This window comes from Rhipicephalus sanguineus, chromosome 1, assembly GCF_013339695.2.
Source record: "Rhipicephalus sanguineus isolate Rsan-2018 chromosome 1, BIME_Rsan_1.4, whole genome shotgun sequence".
Classification (NCBI taxonomy): Eukaryota; Metazoa; Arthropoda; class Arachnida; order Ixodida; family Ixodidae; genus Rhipicephalus; species Rhipicephalus sanguineus.
In genome coordinates, this window is record NC_051176.1 from 219,757,757 (window position 1) to 219,778,287 (window position 20,531).

Consider the following 20,531-nt stretch of genomic DNA (forward strand, 5'->3'; position numbering starts at 1 on the left):
TGGACACTGCCGTGATCACACTAAAGTCAGTGGTGGATCCAGACGCTCATTTAAGAGCGCGCAGTTACTCGAAGCAAAACCAAAGGGCCAAAAATTGGCTTTTATTTTTTTTCTTAAGGAGTTACTGTTATCACAAGACTGCCATCATTATATATATGCTGTTAAATTGTACTTACGAAGGTACCAAACATTTCTAAGATCAGTTTTTAATAAGCAAACAATTCTGACTCTGAGAGTAAGAACGTTACATCAGATATATTTAGTGTGCTAAGTCTCGTAATTATAAAGGTTGGTTCTCGATGTGCTACGGAGAAAATAAACGCAATGCAGTTCTCAGAATGGGTGAGTATATTATTTACAGACATTGTAATGTTGGAGAAGACTTTTTTTAACGATAAGCTAACTTCATGCGATTTCGCTCAAAGTGTTATTAGATCTATTTACTGTCCTGCAATATATATATATATATATATATATATATATATATATATATATATATATATTGCCACGTACGTTTCTTATCATTACTTTTGCTGTATTCGGTTTTTCGCCCACAAAGGCTGTCAGCAACACTCAGCGCAAACTGCGCCTCATTGTTCGAGAAGCTTCGCGGTTATTGTAGATCATTTTGTTAAGATTGCGCGCAAGACGCGAACACTCGAGCTTATTCTAGAGATTGCGCAACAACCACAGATATCGCTAGAAAGTTCGATAGCGACTGTATAAAAGCCGACGCGCTTGACCGCTTGTCAGTTGATCGACCGGTCGACGCTCTTTCCGCCGCTATCAGTGTATTGCTGTAGCGTTCAGTTTCTCGGCCGCAAGTTCGGCCTAATAAAGAGTTTCATCTCGACTTGCTGACTGCTGCCTTGGTCGACGTCACGACCACGTGACAATATATATATATATATATATATATATATATAGACAAAACTTTATTTTTGTCCAAGCTTGCTGCGGTCCAGGGAGGCGGCAGCCGGGAGACTATATAGCTATAGTGCCTAGAATATACTGTATATTCTAGGCACTATAATATAGCTCTACAATGACGCCACAAATAAGTTGCGCCTCCAACAGGCTGAGACATTTACAGCAGAAGCTTGCCAGATCAAAACCATGTGTATCAGCCGAAGAACAGACATATGGTATATATCTTTTCCACGAGTACCTTGCCACAAGGTTCGAAATTATAAAATGAAAGGGGTTTTGGCTTTCATAATGTGCGTTGTATTTGGTTTTCGTCTCCTCCACTGAAAATATATAGGTCCGTTCTTTAATGACACTGTTGCATGCCGAAATGAGCGGGAAATAGGCTCGAAGCGCAGCACAAGAAATACTCATTCGCGGCACAAGAAATACTCAACCAGATGTGTCGTTCAATGTAAGTTTGTCGACTGCTCTCCCACCGCACATGTTTTGTACTCACTGTCACGTTCTGTAATAAAAGCAAACACCGCAGGCCTTCGACGTGAAAAGGTAAGCAAACGCGAGAGCGCGGTTGTAAACGGCTCCGCCAGCCCACCCGTAAGCGAGAGTCGCGGGCGGGGCGTCTGCTCAAGGAACTCCGATTGCGCGCAGCGCCACCGCCGCAGGCATCCCCGAGAGGACGCGGCGGAGAGCGGAGACGGCAGACTAGCCAGTATATTCTAGGGACCGTAGTGCCAGCGTCCGTGGTGTGCCCGTTGGGGCGCGCTGCCCCAAGTTGCCAGGCTTCTGCGACACCAAACAGAACCATGCCCTCGTGTCACTACTGCCAGAGCCCGGATCGGCAGCCGCTGACACCGTAATTCATTTAAAAAAGAGTTACTGTTAATATTATTGTTAGCTTCAATGTTAATATTGAAATACTTTGAAAACACGCAGTGGCATAAATCCAGTTAAATCACAAGGGGGGGGACACAATAGAGTTTCCTACAATACTTACTAGAGGGAACTCTGGCGCTAGTGTCTATGGGAGCTGCAACGCATGGCGCTTCAGCCAGCATGGGAATGATGGGTAGTACACGGATTTGTTTAAACTTCGTTCTTTCGGATCCGTTTGGCTCCGCATCGCCTGCATATGCTTAAAGTCAGCAGTTACACTTCACCACTTTAAAGGGACCGACAACTTATTTTTCTCGACCCAGTTTATTACGGCGCGACAGGAAGCTCGCCCTTCGTAGCGTTTGTAGCTGCGGTGGTTTATCTGAAAAGTGCGTAGTTATTTCATAAGCAGTATTTTTCGATCTGGAAGGCTCGAAACACGCATGGAGGCTTGCTCCAGCAATGCTGAGAATTGATAGCGATGCCGCTAGCCCTTGTGAAAGCTGTCGTTGTTCTCCTTTCGCTGGACTTGCTGTAACTATGCTTAACCACCTTTATTTTGAGCTTTCCAACCATTTTTGAAAATACCAAGCTGTTACAATGAGATGTGTGGCTTTATACACCTTCCCGGTATTTGTACAGCGTTGTGTGCACCTGCGCCCAAGGTTGCCTGCGCCTGTGTCATGGATGGCTTGTCCCGGCGTCGTTACTCTCTCAATACACGAGCCAAGCCAAGTAATCGAAAACGTAACTGTGCATATGCACGGCCGCACCGAGTAGCAGCGCACGTCATTTCTGAGATGAAGTGTAGGTAGCAAAACTATGTCGCTCCAAAATTTTAGCGACCTGGAAACTGCGTGCACGGTTGCATGAGCATGCTGAAAAGTTGCTCAAGACGCGCTGACGAGCATGGGATCATTACGTCACGCGCAGGCAGCGCCACTTTAATGCATACTACTAACGCAGGCCTATATGTACATTATTATGAAGTAATACCTTTTAATATAAAGAAACAAACAATATTTCAATACTAACAAAAAAATCGTCGACTGCGTACAGCAATCAACGGTCACGTGGCCGTCTGCATCGGATCGTTCACGTTTTTGCCGCGCCACAGGTCACTTTTCGAGACTTTCAATTAAGAAATAAAAATATAAATCCATCTCTCACGAAAAAAACAGGGTTGGTTTGAGTCAGTGCAACGGACAATCTTTACATCAGTGGAGTCAACTCATTTCATATTCTGGGCAGTTTCAGTCCCTTTAAAGGGACCGACAACTGGCCAGAGCGTGGGATTAGATCCTGCTATAAATGAAAAGACTGTAAAATATAGTGACCGATTCCAGCATCCTTTTCGTGTTGTGAGTAGGATTTATATTTTAAATCGTGTGTAAAAGTAACAAAAATCGGTATGTCATGCAGCCTAGTGGAAGAGCCGTGAAGCTCGATTATGAAGTCGATCACATTGCTGTACCTAGTCTGATACTGTCATGAGTGCCATAATTAGTCCTCAAAGTTAGAGTATGTATATTATTATCCAGCCCCACTCAATTCAGTGCTGCTTACGAGGTAAAAGGAGCTGCACGATGAGAAGCAGCGCTGCCTTCGCGGCGGCCAGTGGTCCATGTCGAGCCGTGGCGCGTGCACGCATGCGCAGTAACTCACTGCACTCGAACACGAACCGCTCTTGCGCTCAGTGTCTGCAGCATATGTTGTCTCGTGTGTAAAATGACTTCATATTCGCCGCAGATGGAAAAATTCTGATTACAAATGTTTCACGGCGTTTTCCACGTTACCATTTCGTGATTAGGCACTCTTGACTGGTGAGCTTTCCGCTGCTCTGAAGAAAATAGGTGCCATGAAAATTGGTTGTCGGTCCCTTTAATCTTTTTAAGCTTGCTAATTCGAATCTGGTCATGAAGTTCACAACGGTCTATTCTTTTATCTGAAACAAATGCCAAAACACAGCAATAAACAAAGCCACAGGTGCGTTCGAAGCCGTAAGCACGAAGGTTAGGCAAATCCGTGTACTACCCATCATTCCTATGGTGGCTGAACGATCGCAGCGCCGGAGTCCCCTCTAGTTAATTTTAGGAAACTCTGTGGGACACACATCACGCAGTAATGGCTATTTTGTTTTTATATTTATTTATATAAATATTAAAATCATGCTTTGAAATAAAATATAAAAAAAAAACACTCATGGGTTCCCAGCTCATGTAATCGCATTGTAAGTTCTATTGAGTCTTCTCCGAAAGTAGCGAAGTGGCAGCTGCGATATTAAATCGCACACTACAAAACAAACAGGCCTTAACACAAAAAGTAGATTGCACTATACTTAACTCGCAAGCAATTCAAATATATTGCGTTTGAAAGATAAATCTCGGGGGGACAATGCAAGGGGTGTCCCCCCCAGCCTGAACACAAGGTGAGGGTCAGGACCCCCCGAACCCCCCCCCCCCTCGTGATTTACGCCAGTGAAAACACGGCCCGAGAGGTGCACTGTTCGTTAGTCTGCTGCGCCACCACACTCAAACAACGAGAGTACTTGAAGGGTTCGTGAAAAGGTCGCTCCTAAAACAATGCGGAACCGCTGGTCGACATACGCACTAACTAGGTGACTGTCAGCCTAGACACTGATCACATATGGCAAAGACGCCGATGAGCATCCGTTGTGCGCACTCGCAGGTGCCGTGGAGTTCTGGGTTCCTCGATAGGCAAAGCATCCTTGAAGGTCTACTCTACTTAGGCTGACGTCGCCTAGTTAGTGCGTGTGGCTGTCGGCGGTTCCGCCTTGTCGTTTTAGGAGCGACCTTTTCACCACCCCTTTAATAACTTGCATTTATTGACGAACAGTGTCTGCACAATATTTTCAAACTATAGAATGCCAGATGCCGGCAATATATTCACTTCCTACAAAACATACTGCGATTGATTACCGTATTTACTCGAATCCAGGCCGGCCCCGATTCAAAGCCGAACCCCGAAATTCGCAAAGCCAGAAAAAAAAAAAAAAAAACCTATTCATTGTACTCAAATTTAAGCCGACCCCTCCCACTTCCGCACATCGTTTTTTTTTCGAAAAAAACATCGGCTTAGATTCGAGTAAATACGGTGCATGTTAAAATAGAACACCACTTCCCTGCTTTGCGACATTCTTGACACGCGTGTGAGTTAGGGGCATTAAAATTGATGCCTACATAAAGGACTATTTTTCCTTTTTCCCATGTGTAAACTTCACGTTATGTACACCCTTACATTTTTTTAAACATCACGCTAGCATTGACCCTGGCACATGGTGGGGCGAGAACTAGTGAGACCTTTATAGGGTGTGCAAGTGCACAAGGTGGAAAGTGCACAAAGCATTATCTATGCGATTATGTGTTCAGACAACTGGTATGAAGCTGTTCATTGTGTCACTGATCCTGTTGCTTCTTGTCGATATTAAACATTACTGTATCATGGGGGGTCAATGCGCATGCAATATTATTCATACGTTGCAAACAAGTGTACACAAGCATGAACTGTAGGTTGAACGCTGTGTATTGAGTGGCTGAGGGCATCGAAAGAGCATTTCTGTGACTTCCCCTACCCATTTTAGCCTGGCTGGATGTCTGGCATTTAATAGTGTATAAACTTCGTTGATACACATTTAAATGAATGTATTTAAATGAATTTTTTCCCAGGTGAGAAATTGAACTCGGGCCTGCATAGTGTTAAACTGATATCTTTACTTTTAGCCACACCTACATTCTTGGCAACAAATGCTAGTATGGGCAACTACAGAAGCGACATACTCTCATAACGTCCCCTCACTACATGCCTGCCATGTGTCGCACATGGTAAAACAGGCTCCCACTATTATGACGCCAATCAGCTGTGCACTCTACATTGTCTGCAATGCTATATCAAGTTGTGCTAACAAATGCTGTCAAGAATTCTTGAAGGTTTAGTCATTCGGATTATAATTCTCTGTAACAGACTTGATACATATACCACGGACATGAGGTGTAATGGATCGTCTTTGCCGGAGTTATAGAACAATTGAAAGCATTCATATATAAAGTATTCACTCTCGCAAAGGATATTTTAGAAATTGAAAATAAAATTTTAAAATGTACACATGAATGATGCTATATTTTTCTCTGATCAAGACATAATGCACATACTTTCATGAAATGAAACCTTTTCATTTCAAACATTTCAAGCACAATTTTGTTTCATTTTGCAAAGCTAATTTGTCTGGTTTTAACTAGACAAATTTACAGTATTCTTTGCTCGTCATGCATCTTCACAGAGTGGAATGGTCATGAACTTTGTGCACCAGTTGCATATGTGCAGAGCTCGGACTTGACTGGTGCTGCTATTGATGTTCAGTGCTTTTAAGAGATTGGCCCAGCCTTTGCATCTCTGAAGCACGACAACAGTAATAAACTTAACTTTCTGTTTGTTTACTACTGCATAGATTGCTCCAGTAAAAACTGGACAATATACTTGTCCCAAACAGAGGAGTTAAATCATGTCTTTTAGCTAGTATGCTAAGCGATTGAAATGGTAGCACTGAGTAAGATAAACAGGATTTTTGAACGAGCTAGCAAGTGCCAGTTTGAAATGCCACATTAGGTTGGGCTATTCTGCGCTTAAGGGCTACCGACATGAAGTGAAATTTCGGCGGTGTGGCTTTCTTAGTGCTGCACACATATGAAAAATAAGCGGCTGCCACCACCATGATTTCAGTGTTCTGGGGACTGGAAGTAGTGTGCAGTCAGTGTACGAAAGCACTGCAGCCACTCCGTTCACCGGTTGCCTTGCACAGGCACAAGATGTCGGAATTTCACGTCGCCATTCACTAGATTTGCAGCCCACAAAGCAGCAAGGGCAATTCATAATGTTCAAAAAGGAAATCATGTGCTCAACTCTAGTTGTGCATTGCTAACACAAACAGCTCACAGCTCACGGCAGCACCGTCGCCGCGTTTGTGTGGATAGGCGGTTGGTGGCGCGTATACAAATGTACGCAGCGACGCTTCGCCGTATGCGGTTTAAGTCTATTGTTGGCGAGTAAAGCGCGTTGACTGCAGCCTAATGGTGATGTATGTGCCCTCCATTGCCACATCAATGCGCGCAACCGTCCTAACGTACCTATTTATTGTGACAGAAGTGCAATCAGCCAATCAATGGGGTACTGGCCTTCAGTCGCATTCGTGTTTTGCCCCGTGCTCGATGTTTTTTCTTGCTTTATTTGCACGTGTTTAAATTGTGTTTTGCCCCTATACCACAATATAAACTGTGCAGGGATGCAACAGCTGCGCCAATTGCTCCAATTTGATGCAATTCCTTATTTTTGCGCCAAGCTGAGCCAAAACCATGAAATTGCGCCACGTTGCGCCAAAATGCCCGACCAGCTTAAATTTTTCTCAGTTGCGCAAATTTGAGCAAGAAATGGAGGCTGCGTTGGTCATCTGCAGTGTGGGCATCGTCATTCAATACAGACGCGCAGACCCTAACCCTAAACCCTCGCGAAAGAAAAAAAAAACTCAGTTTCACTGCAAGGACGAAGCAATGAATGCGATAGCAACAAATTGTAATGTTATACTAAGTGAGGCTGGCAGCAAACTCTTTTGTATCCGATCTCGCGTAACTCTACAAAACGTTGGTGTAAGAAAATACGGCCGCTCCAGGGAAAGATGCTCTTTCTGCACAGTGTCTTCGCATTGACAGCGCAGCACGTAGCAGGATATACGAGCAGCCCGCTGATGGCTGCCGAGATAGCGCGCACGCCAGCGATCACGGCCTTTGAATCAAAGTTCAAAGTTGCTACTCAAGCGACAGCCCCCCCGCCCCCCTCTCGCGTCTTTTCATGCTCGTTCAAGACAAGCGGAGCGTTTCCTCTATGCTTTGATGGCAGGCTTCCCGAGCTGAGTGGTGTTATCGCATGCGCCCTCCGAGCGATGGAGATGGGCTGGCTCGTTTGATATCTGCTTCAGCCGCGTTCGTCGCCCGCATTCTCGTGCTTTTATCCGCGGTAGAACATACTATGTACAGGGATATTCTAAAAAGACAGGGCGTGCAAACACGGACACAAGAAAGAAGTCAGGACACCACAAACGCCGACTAATAGCTGAAGAGACGCACAACGGCTGAAAAGACAGAAGGCACGAAAACTTATCTGCGCATGCCCATGCAACAGGCGAACCTATCAATCCGGCACGCATGGCGGTCTACGTGGAAGATAACTGTTAAGGCATTTGATTTCATCTTTATGCAAGTTAATCGACGGTTGGCTCACGCATGCGCTACCACTATTCTCGATATGCCATGCTTCAATCATCAGGCGCGTTTCTTCATTTCTATGCCGGTATATCAAATTTTGGCGTGCACTTACAATCTCGATAATGTAAAGATAGATTAGAAGGTTACAGGGATATGTTATAAATTTGAACTTTATATGGGAGGTGACAACAAAAACTTGTCGAGAGTGTCCATATAGTTGAATAAAAAAGGCCATAGTTCTGCAGAACGCTTTTTAAGCCACTTTTGCCGCAGTACACTGGTGTCCTGCGGAAAAGCATACTGAGATTTAGAAGGGGCTATTAGTACTAGCTGTCAGAGACTCAGCACATGTTTGTTCCTTAATTACTCATTCGTGCACGCACCGTGTAATTACGAGTACTAGTATGATCGCTGACGTCTACAAAATTATTGGCAATCATTTGGAGCTGCTGTGTATGGCGTTTCTGCGGCCTTGAGAAACAATAGACAAAAGCGTATGCCAGTTTTCGTTTAGGGGCGTAGCTCCTCTTAGTCTAACCTTGTCCCATGTCAGGCGTAACCGCGGCAGTATCTCCCTAACAGTATAATAGATGGCGCTGTCCCATAGAGATGCATGCAAACTGCAGTTGGGTGACGATACACTAGATGGCGCTGTCCCATAGAGATAGAAAAATAAATAAATAAAAGAAATTAAAAATAAATAAGTAAAAAATAAAATAAAAATGAAAATAAAAAATAAAAATAATAAATAAATAAAAATATAAAAAATAAAGAAAATAAAAAAGAAGGAAAAACGGAAAAAGGAAAAATAATCAAAGCGCCGTATCACTTTGATTACTGCTGGGCGAAACCACTGAACATTTCACGGTGTACACATGATTGCTTCAGGAGCTTCGCCCAAGCTCTTCATCATTCACCCGTGGATATGCTGTAATTTTTTTTTCACTACCCCCACTTGCTCCTGCTTTACGAATCTCCCAAATTTCCAGGTTGCCAGGTTCGCAGGTCTGGATAAGCATTTCCAATGCCTGTTGAATTATTCGAAAGCTCCTGCAAATGCTAATGTGGACTTAGTCATTGTTTGCACTCTGGGGTGGCTCAACACACTGCTTATATTGAAATAGCAGTGTTCACGTGCACCGTGCACGAATTAGCTGATGTTGAATGGTTTTTGCATATTTTTGTTTTTTTTTTCTAAAAATAAGCCTTCTTTGTTATACTGCTCCAAATTTGGAATTTCAGGCTAAAAAATTCAGGTTTTTTTTTTCATAACCTGCTACAAATTTGGATTTTTGTGCTCCAAAAGCAATATTTTGCTGCTCCAAAAATTGCTCCAAATCCTATTTCGACTGTTGCATCCCTGACTGTGTTGCGCGACTGAGCCATTAAAGTATTTACTTCTTGAACATGTTTAACACAGCGCAACGACGACGAGGACACAAGAGAAGAGGAGACAAACCACAGCGCTGGTTTTCTCTTGTGTCTCCTCTTCTCTTGTGTCCTCGTCGTCGTTGCGCTGTGTTAAACATGTTCAAGTATTATCACCAACTGGCCCAGCTATCAGTTCTTCTATTTACTTCTTGCTGTAGTGGCTACAAAGAAAGAAAACCTGTATTTCTGTGTAATTAGATGAAGTAGAACTTTGTGCACTCTGCTTTTCTGTTTGCATGAATACGCATATTGCTGTAGAAATGCGTGGCTTCAGGTCTTTTTTACCGCTTACCATCCTCTGCAGATGATAGTTCATGCTTTGCGGTATCACAAGGATTTCCAAATCGCCAACACATTACGAGATGGTGTCACTAAAACTCTGCATTCACACCTCGACATTTAGTACTTTATTTTCGTTTAGGACGCCACCGAATGAACTGTGTGACGTGCTTGAACAAGGAAGCGGTACCAACATTGAAATGATTTTGGTGAATATACGGTACGATGGTTAGACCTAGCGCCATACCGACACGGGCGTGTACTCACTTATTAGAGTGCATACAAGTCTTGTAAGGCGAAATGCTTATGTATATCGTGCAGGCATACGTACAAGCATTTGATACTGTGCTAGCACAACGGAATAAGCTGTAATCTGTCGACGCGCATGACGTACGCACACATGCGAACACGGTGTGGCTAGCAGACGACGCAAGGAGCCATCCACACCACGGGGTTTCGTCCGCTCGCCGCTAGGTACCGACTCTGCTCGATCTCGCCGCCAGTAGACTAATGGCTTTAAATTTTCACAATGACAACTTAGGATGGTGGTTTTACTAATCCTTATATTCAAAGAAAAATGTGTAACATTATGTTGAATGGAATTTTATTGCAGCATTCAATGTTCACAGCTATTCATAAGCACTACTCTGTGGAGCAGTGGAAAGAATTTTATGCATCCAATCCAGGCATTTTTGAGGTGAGACATGCCCTTGTTTGCTAGCCTGTTCTTTGTGAACTGTAAAGTATGGGGTGAGAAACATGTGATAACCCTATCACAGAGCCCATGCAATTTCATTTGCAGCGAATGTGATTAGGTGTTAATGCCATTTTCATTGATGTTACACGGGCATAGTGAATGACATTCACAGCTTATGGCATTCACCCATAGAATGCATGTCCCAAACTCGTGCATGTGTGATGTCTGTAATGTCGATGACAGGGGCTTGGCAAAAAGTTGGCAAAACCGATAACTTCAAGCGAAATGTAATCAATGTTTTTTATTAATGGCTGTTAACTTTTGATATCTTTTTGATATATAGAATGATAGTTGAATCAATCTGTGCAACTGTATTCTTGTTCTCAGACTCAGACTTGATGCCAGTGCTTCCTGTAGGCCACGTTTACAAACGCTCACAGTTCTTTCTTCTTTTTGAATTCCTCCATGTTTTGGTGAAGTGGTGCCACAGTAGCAAGGTCAGAATTTCGCACGCAATATCTGTACACCAGCCATGGATGCAAATTCTCTATCGTCGGCAGAAAATAATAATCAAAAACTGCACTGGAGTGATGACGAGCATTGACATCAATTGTGAATGCCATTTAGTATACCTGTGTAGGCTAGGAATACAAGACTGCAGTGACATTGATTATGAATGTCATTTACTGTGAGTGGCATTACATGTGCTGCATGATGTTTATAAAATTAAGATGCTTCTGTAAACCGTGAAACTCCACTCAAATTTCAAATTATTTCATTTACTGCACGCTGATGTATTGCCACCTCCCGCTCATTTTTTAGTTCTTGTGCTGACTAGTCATTATGAAAGTTCTACAGGTGTTTTCAGTGCAGATTGTTCAGGATGTCTGACCTGTCTCTGTCATTATTATTCAATGTTTTTAATATACACATACTTTTTAAATCGCTTGTGATTGCACAGTTGTGGTCCTTGAGATCGATTACTCGAAGCAGCTGACATTACTTGAAAGGTTAAGCTTGTGACCTTCAACAGGTTTTTCCCCCTTCATCTGTAACAGTGCTTTCACATGAGAACTCTTTCATACCATAGTGGTTATATAGAGTGTTATGCCCAATTTTCGCTCATTTTATAATCACAGCATCATAATTTCTTACATTCAGAATATTGCTGTCAGCTCTGGCTCGGGTGAAGCAGACTATGAAAAGATGAAGGCCATCCTGAGAGAGATCCCCGCATTGCGCTACATTTGCCTTGATGTTGCAAATGGTTACTCTGAGGCATTTGTACAATTTGTGCGATCCGTCAGGGCAGACTTTCCAAGCCACACAATTATGGTAAGTCTTTTTTTTTAGGGGTGTGCGAATAGTGAAATTTCATCTCGAATCGAATAGTGCCGAATAGTGACCAAAAATATCGAATATCGTATAGTATATTTACACGAAACGTGTACTGCTATTTATGGCAAGACAAAGGAAAAATCACTGACGCTACGGCGTGGCGACAGCTTTATTGAGCGCTTGTTCGGGAGTCTTTTTTTTTTTTTTCAGCTTTTATAGGCGTGCAAGCATGTTTATAGAGGAGGCGCCATCCCAGTAAGCAGCGCGACTCCTAACGGCTAAGAGAAGGGGTTACGGTAACCAGTGTGTCGGAACGGAATGAAAACGGGGGAAAAAAAAAACGATATTTTTGACCGGAATGAAAACATAACCGAAACATCATCTATTATTTCGTTCCGGAGTGACACCGAGATGTTTTTTATCGCTTTTCGCTTCACGGGAAAACTTGGCGATACGGAACAACTGAGTTCATGCAACGTGAGCAGTAATGCACATCTCGGGGTACAGTATTAGCGCGTGTCTCAGACAGGAACTCCAAAGTAAAGATGTGTACAGAGCATTCTCGGCGCTGAAGTTTGTTTTATCAGAACAGCGCAGTGTTGCGGAGTTGCCACTCCGAAATCGGAATGACTCCGGAATCATTCCACATTTTCGCGACCCTGTAGGAGCACCGTCATCCAGTAGTAGAGTGAGAGCGCTTTTGCTGCGCCAAGAGCAGTGAAGAGCAGTTCAGTCTGCTCCCCGTTGTAAAGCGGAGTGAGCGGAGAATGCAGGAAGTCACGTGACTTGTTAACATCATATCTGGCCATACCCTCCCAACAATCCTCCTCACTTCTTTGTATTTCGCTTCCTCGTGTACGGCGGCAATGCCGGCAGCAAAGCATGTGTGGTGCTCTGGCTCCAACAATATTGACGTCGTTGCGGTAGATTCTGGTAGTGTTCGTCTACCTTGCCTGTCGTCAGATGCACGGGGGACGGAGGCAGCAAAGCGTTGTTGTCTTGCCGAAATACTTGACGATCTTGAATTTCGGTCCGGGACAAGCAAGCCCCCCCCCCCCTACAAATCTGGTCGGATTATCCTTCCCCGTAAGGGGGGGCGCTTGCTCGGCATTTTACGGTAAGACTAGTGAGCTAGGGTCCCTACACACAATCACTAAACGCGTGGCTACGTGCGCAAGAATGCATGTGCGACGTGCACGCTCAAACAAGCAAAAAAGCAATCAAATTCACTTTACCTTCTGTAGTAGACGGGTGGCTGGCATCGCATCAAAGAAAGCAGGATGCGCTGAGCTTGCGATTCCATCATGTAATAGTAGGAAGCGGCAACATTGCAGGATGGCGAGCAAGCGAGTGCGTCCTACCGATCACCGCCACATGTGCTTTCCCCGGCTGCCCGGCTCAGACCACACGTGCTTCGCAGCAGAGGATGCTGGGATGCATAACATTTCTCCTCGCTCGTTTTTTTTACTCTCTCCCACCTGCTCTCCGGAAGCGTGTCGCATTCCAGTGGCAGATCGAGTGACACTGCTCTCAGTGCTCTGCCCCCCACTCCTCACTGCACGGCGCCCCTACTCCTCTTCTCTCAATGGAATTCGCCATTAGAGGAATAGAGTGGGAATGGAATTAGGCGCCTTTTGCACGGAATGGAATGGGAATTGTGGGGTCTGATGCGATAAACGCCGCCCTCGGAACACACGTACGCAGTTCACGCGGTCGTGCAACAAACGTGGGTGTTTATTAAACACTTCTTTAATATATGGCAAGGTTGCCGGCCGAATTAGTAACACGTAACACGCTCAACTTATACACCATAACATAAGACATACAATAAGACGGCATAATACAATACAAATGCGGCGCCGCAGATGCACGACTCACCACGAGGGCCCGAGGGAAGCGAGCCGCGGTACCGTCACCCCCTCGGACCCACCGTGGCCGACGTCCATCACGCGCGGCAGTGTGGCAGTCTGAGCGATAAAACGCCGCCGCCCTCGGAACACACAGAGACAGTTCACGCGGTCGTGCAACAAACGTGGACGTTTATTAAACACTTCTTTAATATATGGCGAGCTCGCCGGCCGAATTAGTAACACGTAACGCGCTAAAACTTCTACACAATATAAGACATACAATACACCATAACATAAGGCAACATAAGACATACAATAAGACGACATAATACAATACAAATGCGGCGCCGCAGATGCACGACTCACCACGAGGGCCCGAGGAAAGCGAGCCGCGGTACCGTCACCTCCCGGACCCACCGTGGCTGACGTCCATCCGCGCGTGCAGCCACACCCAAAAGAGACTCCTTGCCATTTCTATGCGCCGGCCTAAATTCTCCGCGGCGGCGATGTCGGCGCCACCGCGCTAAACTCGGGTTACAGCCAGCGCATCCCTGACCTTGGTCGAACGTCTCCGCTTACGCGCAAAGCACGTGCGTACCAAACGCAGTGGCTGCACCCAACAGTCGCCTTTACAGGGTGATATAGCACCCCCACATAATAGAATTACGTCTTTTTCTGAAAATGGAGCACATTTTCGTCTACGCACTGTTTTTCAAACTTCAAACATTAGTAAGTCAGAGCCTTGAATTTAACCATAAAGCAGTATTTTTAAAATGACTTGGCTGATTGCAAGCACGGTACATTTACTATAATCAACGCGCCTACTACAATTCTGTCCTTATATAGACTGTGTCGCTCCTAAGTTTGTCTGTATTCTTCGTGTAACCGCGGTTCTGTGCCATTGGTATCCGTCGTGCGGAACTACGGCGGCGGCATAGCCCTCTTGCGCCTTCTGATTTTTTTTCCTCGCCCCAGCCGCCTGCTGTCTCCCCACCCTTCACTTCATTGTTTTTGCTTCTGTCGCCGTCAGCGACTCGGACGCATGTTCAAAAAAGCACTTCTCTAAGCTTCTCTAAGTTGTGATGCGTATTGATGCTGGTGCGATGTCTGTGTTCACTTCAAGCTTTCGTATACCAGCTTGCGCGCCATCTCTGGAATGGTCTTGACGGCGCACTTCGGCAGTCACCTTCTGCGCAAGTTGGGGAAGAAATTCATCGTGAAATGTCTCATGAGCTTTAAATGTGATGTGTGCATTTTGTGTATTTATGTGATTTTTTTTCTACCATTCAGCACGTGTATCTTGATGCAATGCTGATTTGTCACACACGTACTTGTACTCGTACAAGATGTTTTTCCATTTGCATGCCCATTCACGCAGTTTTGCGTTACTTTTCATGCTAATTTGTCCTATGTTATGTCTGATTTCCACGAAACTTCTGTACCCACCCCTGCAATGTCTCGCAAAGAGACAGCAGTATATGTAAATAAAAAAAATTAAAAAATAAAAAATACCCCCCCCCCCCTTGCAATACTGTCCCCCCTGTCTAGACACACGGTTTCCTTTGCCCGAAACTGTCGGCGAAGGTCTATAGGTCAGCGCAGCACACAGCCGCACACGATTAACCATGTGCCCTCCCCCTCTGTACAGGGAGAGCGAGAGGCGCGGTAGACAAAAGCGTGAGTGCCGACGAGCAGTGCGGCCCAGTGTTCCGTATTCGATGCAAAGGCACAAGGTGCCCGGGTGGTGCACTGTTCCAACCAATACCAACAGATATAGATTGTTTTGTTCTCCATTAACCAAATCTTTGTTTTCTCCATAGTCACGACCGCTCCAGATGTGTGGCAAGACTGCTTAGTCTTCTTGAACACTACTTTTGTCAGCATAAAAATACGCTATGTCGTCATTTTAGCATTACCACATTTAAGCCTAAACAATATTACCATTCGTTCAAGCATGCTGACCGTGCAAATACTATAGGAAGTGGGAGAACTGCCCCTATGGGAATTAGTAGCGTGGTTGTAGTGCGCGAGATATGTCACCAAGCTACCATCCCTCAACCTTGGTAACGTGTTTTGCGTACTTTTGCAAGTCTTAATCCATCTGATGACATCAGCTTTATGGGAGACCAGCGTATGATAGGTGGCGCGCCGAAAAAGGGTCCTTGGCGGAGAGTCGTGATATAACACAGCCGCTCGCGCCCAGACGGCGGACTGCAGTGTATCGCGGTGAGCGCACGCGCGTGCGCCGTTCCCGCGACATTGGCACAAACAGACAAGCCTCCATTGTTAAGTCCGTGCTGTGTCGATACCATGCTGCCCAATTCTGTAGTAAAGATTAAAAAAATAGAGGCAAGGGGTAGTTGCGTCTTTTTTTTTTTCCCCCTGCCATGGTATGTATGCATGCGGACGTTGATCAAGCAAATCGCCGTGGTAGCACAGTACGTATGGTGTCGCGCTGCTATGCTTGAGGGCGTGGGATAGAATCCCTGTCACGGCTGCCGCATTTCAACGGGGTCGAAATACAAAGAACACCCGCGTACTTAAATTTATGTGCACATTAAAGAACCCCAAGCGGTCAAAATTAATCCCGATTCCCACATTACGGCGTGCCTCATAATCATACCATGTTTGGCACGTAAAACTCGCCATTATCGATGTTGATCAAACGCATTTATTGTAAGCAGACACAGGCACGCGAAAAAAAAAGAGTACGTTAGGCGAATTAAGCGACGAGTTGAAATCCAAGACATTTGAAACTTCTCTAGCGAGGCATAAATTTCGATGTCACTTCGCCACGCCAGCCAATGCACAAAGAAGCTTTACCGCATCGGCTGACTGCAGAAATCTAAGCTTCGAGTAGTCCGCTGCTTTATTCCTAACAAGAACCCTGTCTGCAGCACAACCCGCCACGATGGTCTAGTGGTTATGGTACTCGACTGCTGACAAGAAGGTCGCGGGATTGAATCCCGGCCGCGGCGGCCGCATTTTTCATGGAGGCGAAATGCTTGTGGCCCATGTACTTAGATTTAGGTGCACGTTAAAGAACCCCATGTGGTCGAAATTTCTGAAGCCCTCCGCTACAGCGTCTCATGATCATATCGTAGTTTTGGGACGTAAAACACCGACAATTACATTATACTATGTGTGTAGCACAAATTATGTTAAATGTAGGCATCTCACCATCGAGTATCCATTGTGTGTGTTTTTTTTTATAACAGTTCAGCGGCTTAGGCGAACGTGCACCCGCACACGTCTTGTAGATAAGGCAGATTTTCTTCTAAGTACCTGTTTGCAAATAATGCAGACTACTTGCCTATCGTATCATTCACTTCACGTGGTGGCATCAGAACGAGCTTAGTGGTGCTGCAGCAGTCAGATGAAACAATTGTTACACGTGCCGTATGCTGCATTATCTGCGGCAAAACACCGGCTAAATTCTGTTCTTTGGCCTTGGTTTCCACTGGTAGCCGTCTTCACTATCGAATAAGACTATCGGACACGCGCAATTCGGTTTATAAACCAGCGCGACGCCACTTGAGAAGGGAGCAGAAGCAGAACATACACTGCTCGCCTGACTGCCCGGATGCAACGCCGCCTCCGTTCTTATTCATGTGGCTTAGAAGGGAAAATGTAGCAGGATACGTCCTCCCTCATTTCTATGTATTGTGGCACTTGAATACGCAACAGTAGCACCAGCGTCCTTTTGTTTTCTTTTGGCGATCCGCGCCCGCATCGTTTCTACCAGTCGCCGCTCTCGTCCGTGGGAGCGGCTGGGATATGCGCGCTTTGACCACCAGGGCGGCGCTGCCCGTACCGCGGAAACTCGAGCGCTGGTTCCCTATGGGGCGTTCATTGTCAATTCGATAAAACTGTCAAGATGCTTTTCCTACGTTGCGGAATTACAGGATTGGAATTCTACCCGACCATTCCCGGTGTGGGAATGGGCTGTTTTTTCATTCCGAGGAATTGGAAGGAATGGACTTATGGCAAGTTCTAATTCCCCGGAATGGAATTGGAATGGAATGGAGGTGTCCATTCCGCAACACTGGAACAGCGGTCTCGCATATCAGAGAGTGCACTCGATGGCGGTCTGCTTCTTAGATCATGCTCACTCCCTGGACAAAAAGCATTGAGCCTGATCTGAAAATTTGTAATTCAGTTTTAAGAAAATTAATTCCTATAACTTAAAAGTGTGCTAGTTTGCACTAGTTGGTAGGAATTCGTGGCGCAGTTACTTACGCTCCTCTTAACAACGAGGGAACGTGTTTTACCCCTGCCCACGTTCTTAAAGGGACACTAAAGTGAAACAGTAAATTAGTTTAGGCCGATAATGTACGCGCTGAAAGCCGTAGTGTCTCTAATTTCACCGTCATAGCTTTATCAATAGATGAGAAAATCTGTCAAAAACTTCATATTTAAATTTCCCGCCAAAACTTCCGATGGCGATGCCACGGATTTCAGTGTTTTTTCGTATTTTGGCCACATTTGCTCAACGAAATTTCAGAACCTTGATATGGTAAGTCTCTGGCTCCCTCGGAAGACAATGGAGTTAATTTTTACCTATTAAGGACTACGTAGGGCCTAGTAGATGCCGTCAGAATCCATGACGTCACGGTGACTGGCGCGAAAACTAGAAAAGTTCGGCGAGTACCAACTAGCCCAACCTTTTATCCTGTTGCGAAAACTTCAAGGCGGCGTCTCCACCTGCATTTTCTTTTTGCTAGTTTTCTTGCTTACCAAACGTCCTCGCGGCAAGTGTGAGGACTTCGTTATTGTGAAAGAGTAATTTACTAACACGAGAAAAATCGTTTTTCTATTTAGTGTCCTGTTAAGAGGAGTGCAAGTAACTGCACCACAAATCTTGCGTTTTTATGGTTACTTTAACTTCGAATTTTTGCATACAAATAGAAACCGTTACGGAACACTTTTTTTTTCGTTCCGGAATAGAAATGGAGCGGAACTTTTTGTGGTGGAACGAAACTAAAACCGAAACGAAACACATTTCGTTCCGACACCCTGACGGTAGCTAGTTTTTTTTCCCCCCTATGGTAGCGTAATATGGCTTGTCTTGAAGCATTGATGTGCTCCTTCGCAATGGGTGCTGTGGGCTTAAAAATCTTTGGGTGCCCTTTCACAGCAGCGTTTTAATTGAGCGCAAGAACGATGGGAGTTTCTGAATGAGTGGTGCGGTGCGGCAGTGGCGACTGCACAGCGTGAACAAATTTTCACATGTTAAGCCAACCAGCGAGAGTTTTGCTGGCCAAAGTCGGGACGTTTTACCGCGCTTGAGGCATACGCGACCGAACTACGCAAGAAGTCCGTGGATTCGTTTCGGAAGCGAAGTTATGAAGGGCTTGACTCGTGTTTTTTTGTTTTTGTTTTTTTCATAAGCAAAGGACATAATCTCGAGAAGTACGGACTGCTGGGCGAGTTGGTAACTCATCTTAATGCTGTGGTGCGCAAAGGAACGAAACACGAAGGAAGGCAAACGAAACACGGCGCAAACTATCAACTGAAAATTTATTGAAACACCAAACATATATATATGTGGTTAGATGACCCCGTGTTAAAGGCACGTGTACACACAACGATTGTCTCACTGACGCGCTTCCAGAAAATTTATCTCCGCAGCAAGTAGTGTGACGGAGGGCTTCGCGTCAGTGAGACAATCGTTGTGTGTACACGTGCCTTTAACACGGGGTCATCTAACCACATATATATATGTTTGGTGTTTCAATAAATTTTCAGTTGATAGTTTGCGCCGTGTTTCGTTTGCCTTCCTTCGTGTTTCGTTCCTTTGCGCACCACAGCATTAAGACATAATCTCCTTTAGTATAAACATGCGGTCGCTTTTGAACCAGGATATCTGCGAAAATTTTAACCAAAGGCCTACTGCAACGACGTAAGCGTTGGTTTTAACCACCCCCACCCTAACAAACTTGCACCATTGGCCTTTGTCGTGTGTTAGGTATTCGTCCTGTCGAATTATTCGAAACTTCGAATACTAGCTATTCGAAAGTCTAATCAAATTATTCGGTTAGCTATTATTCGATTCGAATTCGAAACTCGAATATTCGCACACCCCTACTTTTTTCACTTAATTTTTCATGAGTTCTCCCAAGGCTAAGATTAATAGTTGTGCTGACCTTGATTGCTTCATTATAGGCACTTGACTGGCATTTATGCCTGAAATACATTGATGAGTGTACTATGCAGGAGGGCTGTCCTGCATGGATCGGGCAACACATTGTGTGAAAGCTAGAAGCAATGTGTATTGTATACATACCTGACAGCTCTCCTGATTTGTCCTAGAAATAAACTTCTGAATTCTGACCATTCCTTCCAATTGTATGGCTGTGGCAATCTTGTGTAAACCGCCACTTTGCACATGGTTGTTCCCCCAGTCATCTACCTGTGTAGCTTCCAATGCGCATGCAGGATGAAAAGAGGAAAAGTGCTTTGAGCCTGCAGTAACTACTTGTAGCTCCGCATGTACTTGATGAATTTGAAAAATTTTAGCAGTGGGAGATTCGTGAACAGAGACCAATAGCAATGTCATTCTATGTTTACTTGGAAAGTGCTGCAAGCTCCAAGCAATTTGTCCTTTTTCATCCCGCATGCTCATTGGAAGCTACACAGGTAGATGTTTACTTGAAAGTGTTGCAGGGTCCGTGGTCGCAGTTTCGCACACAATTGTGCTGTTTGAAATGAAACTTGATAAGTACATTCTGCAAAAAATTTCGCTGTTTAATTGCTCGAGTTATTTTTATTGTAGTGTTTTGTAATTTTTAAGAGTATATTTTACAGGTGAGAGTTTTCATTTTCCCGGAGGGTGTGGGGGCCTGACTTGCTTTTCCACAT

At 44.8% G+C, this 20,531-nt stretch overlaps 1 protein-coding gene across 1 annotated transcript in view; it reads left to right on the top strand.

The window, feature by feature from the left end:
• The window catches only part of LOC119372457 (GMP reductase 2), a 45,715-nt gene that overhangs the window by 1,443 nt on the left and 23,741 nt on the right, over positions 1-20,531 (top strand). The window contains exons 3-4 of the mRNA XM_037642936.1: positions 10,399-10,482; positions 11,644-11,817. Of these exons, the coding sequence (XP_037498864.1) occupies positions 10,399-10,482; positions 11,644-11,817 (258 nt within the window). The remainder of the gene's footprint in view (positions 1-10,398; positions 10,483-11,643; positions 11,818-20,531) is intronic.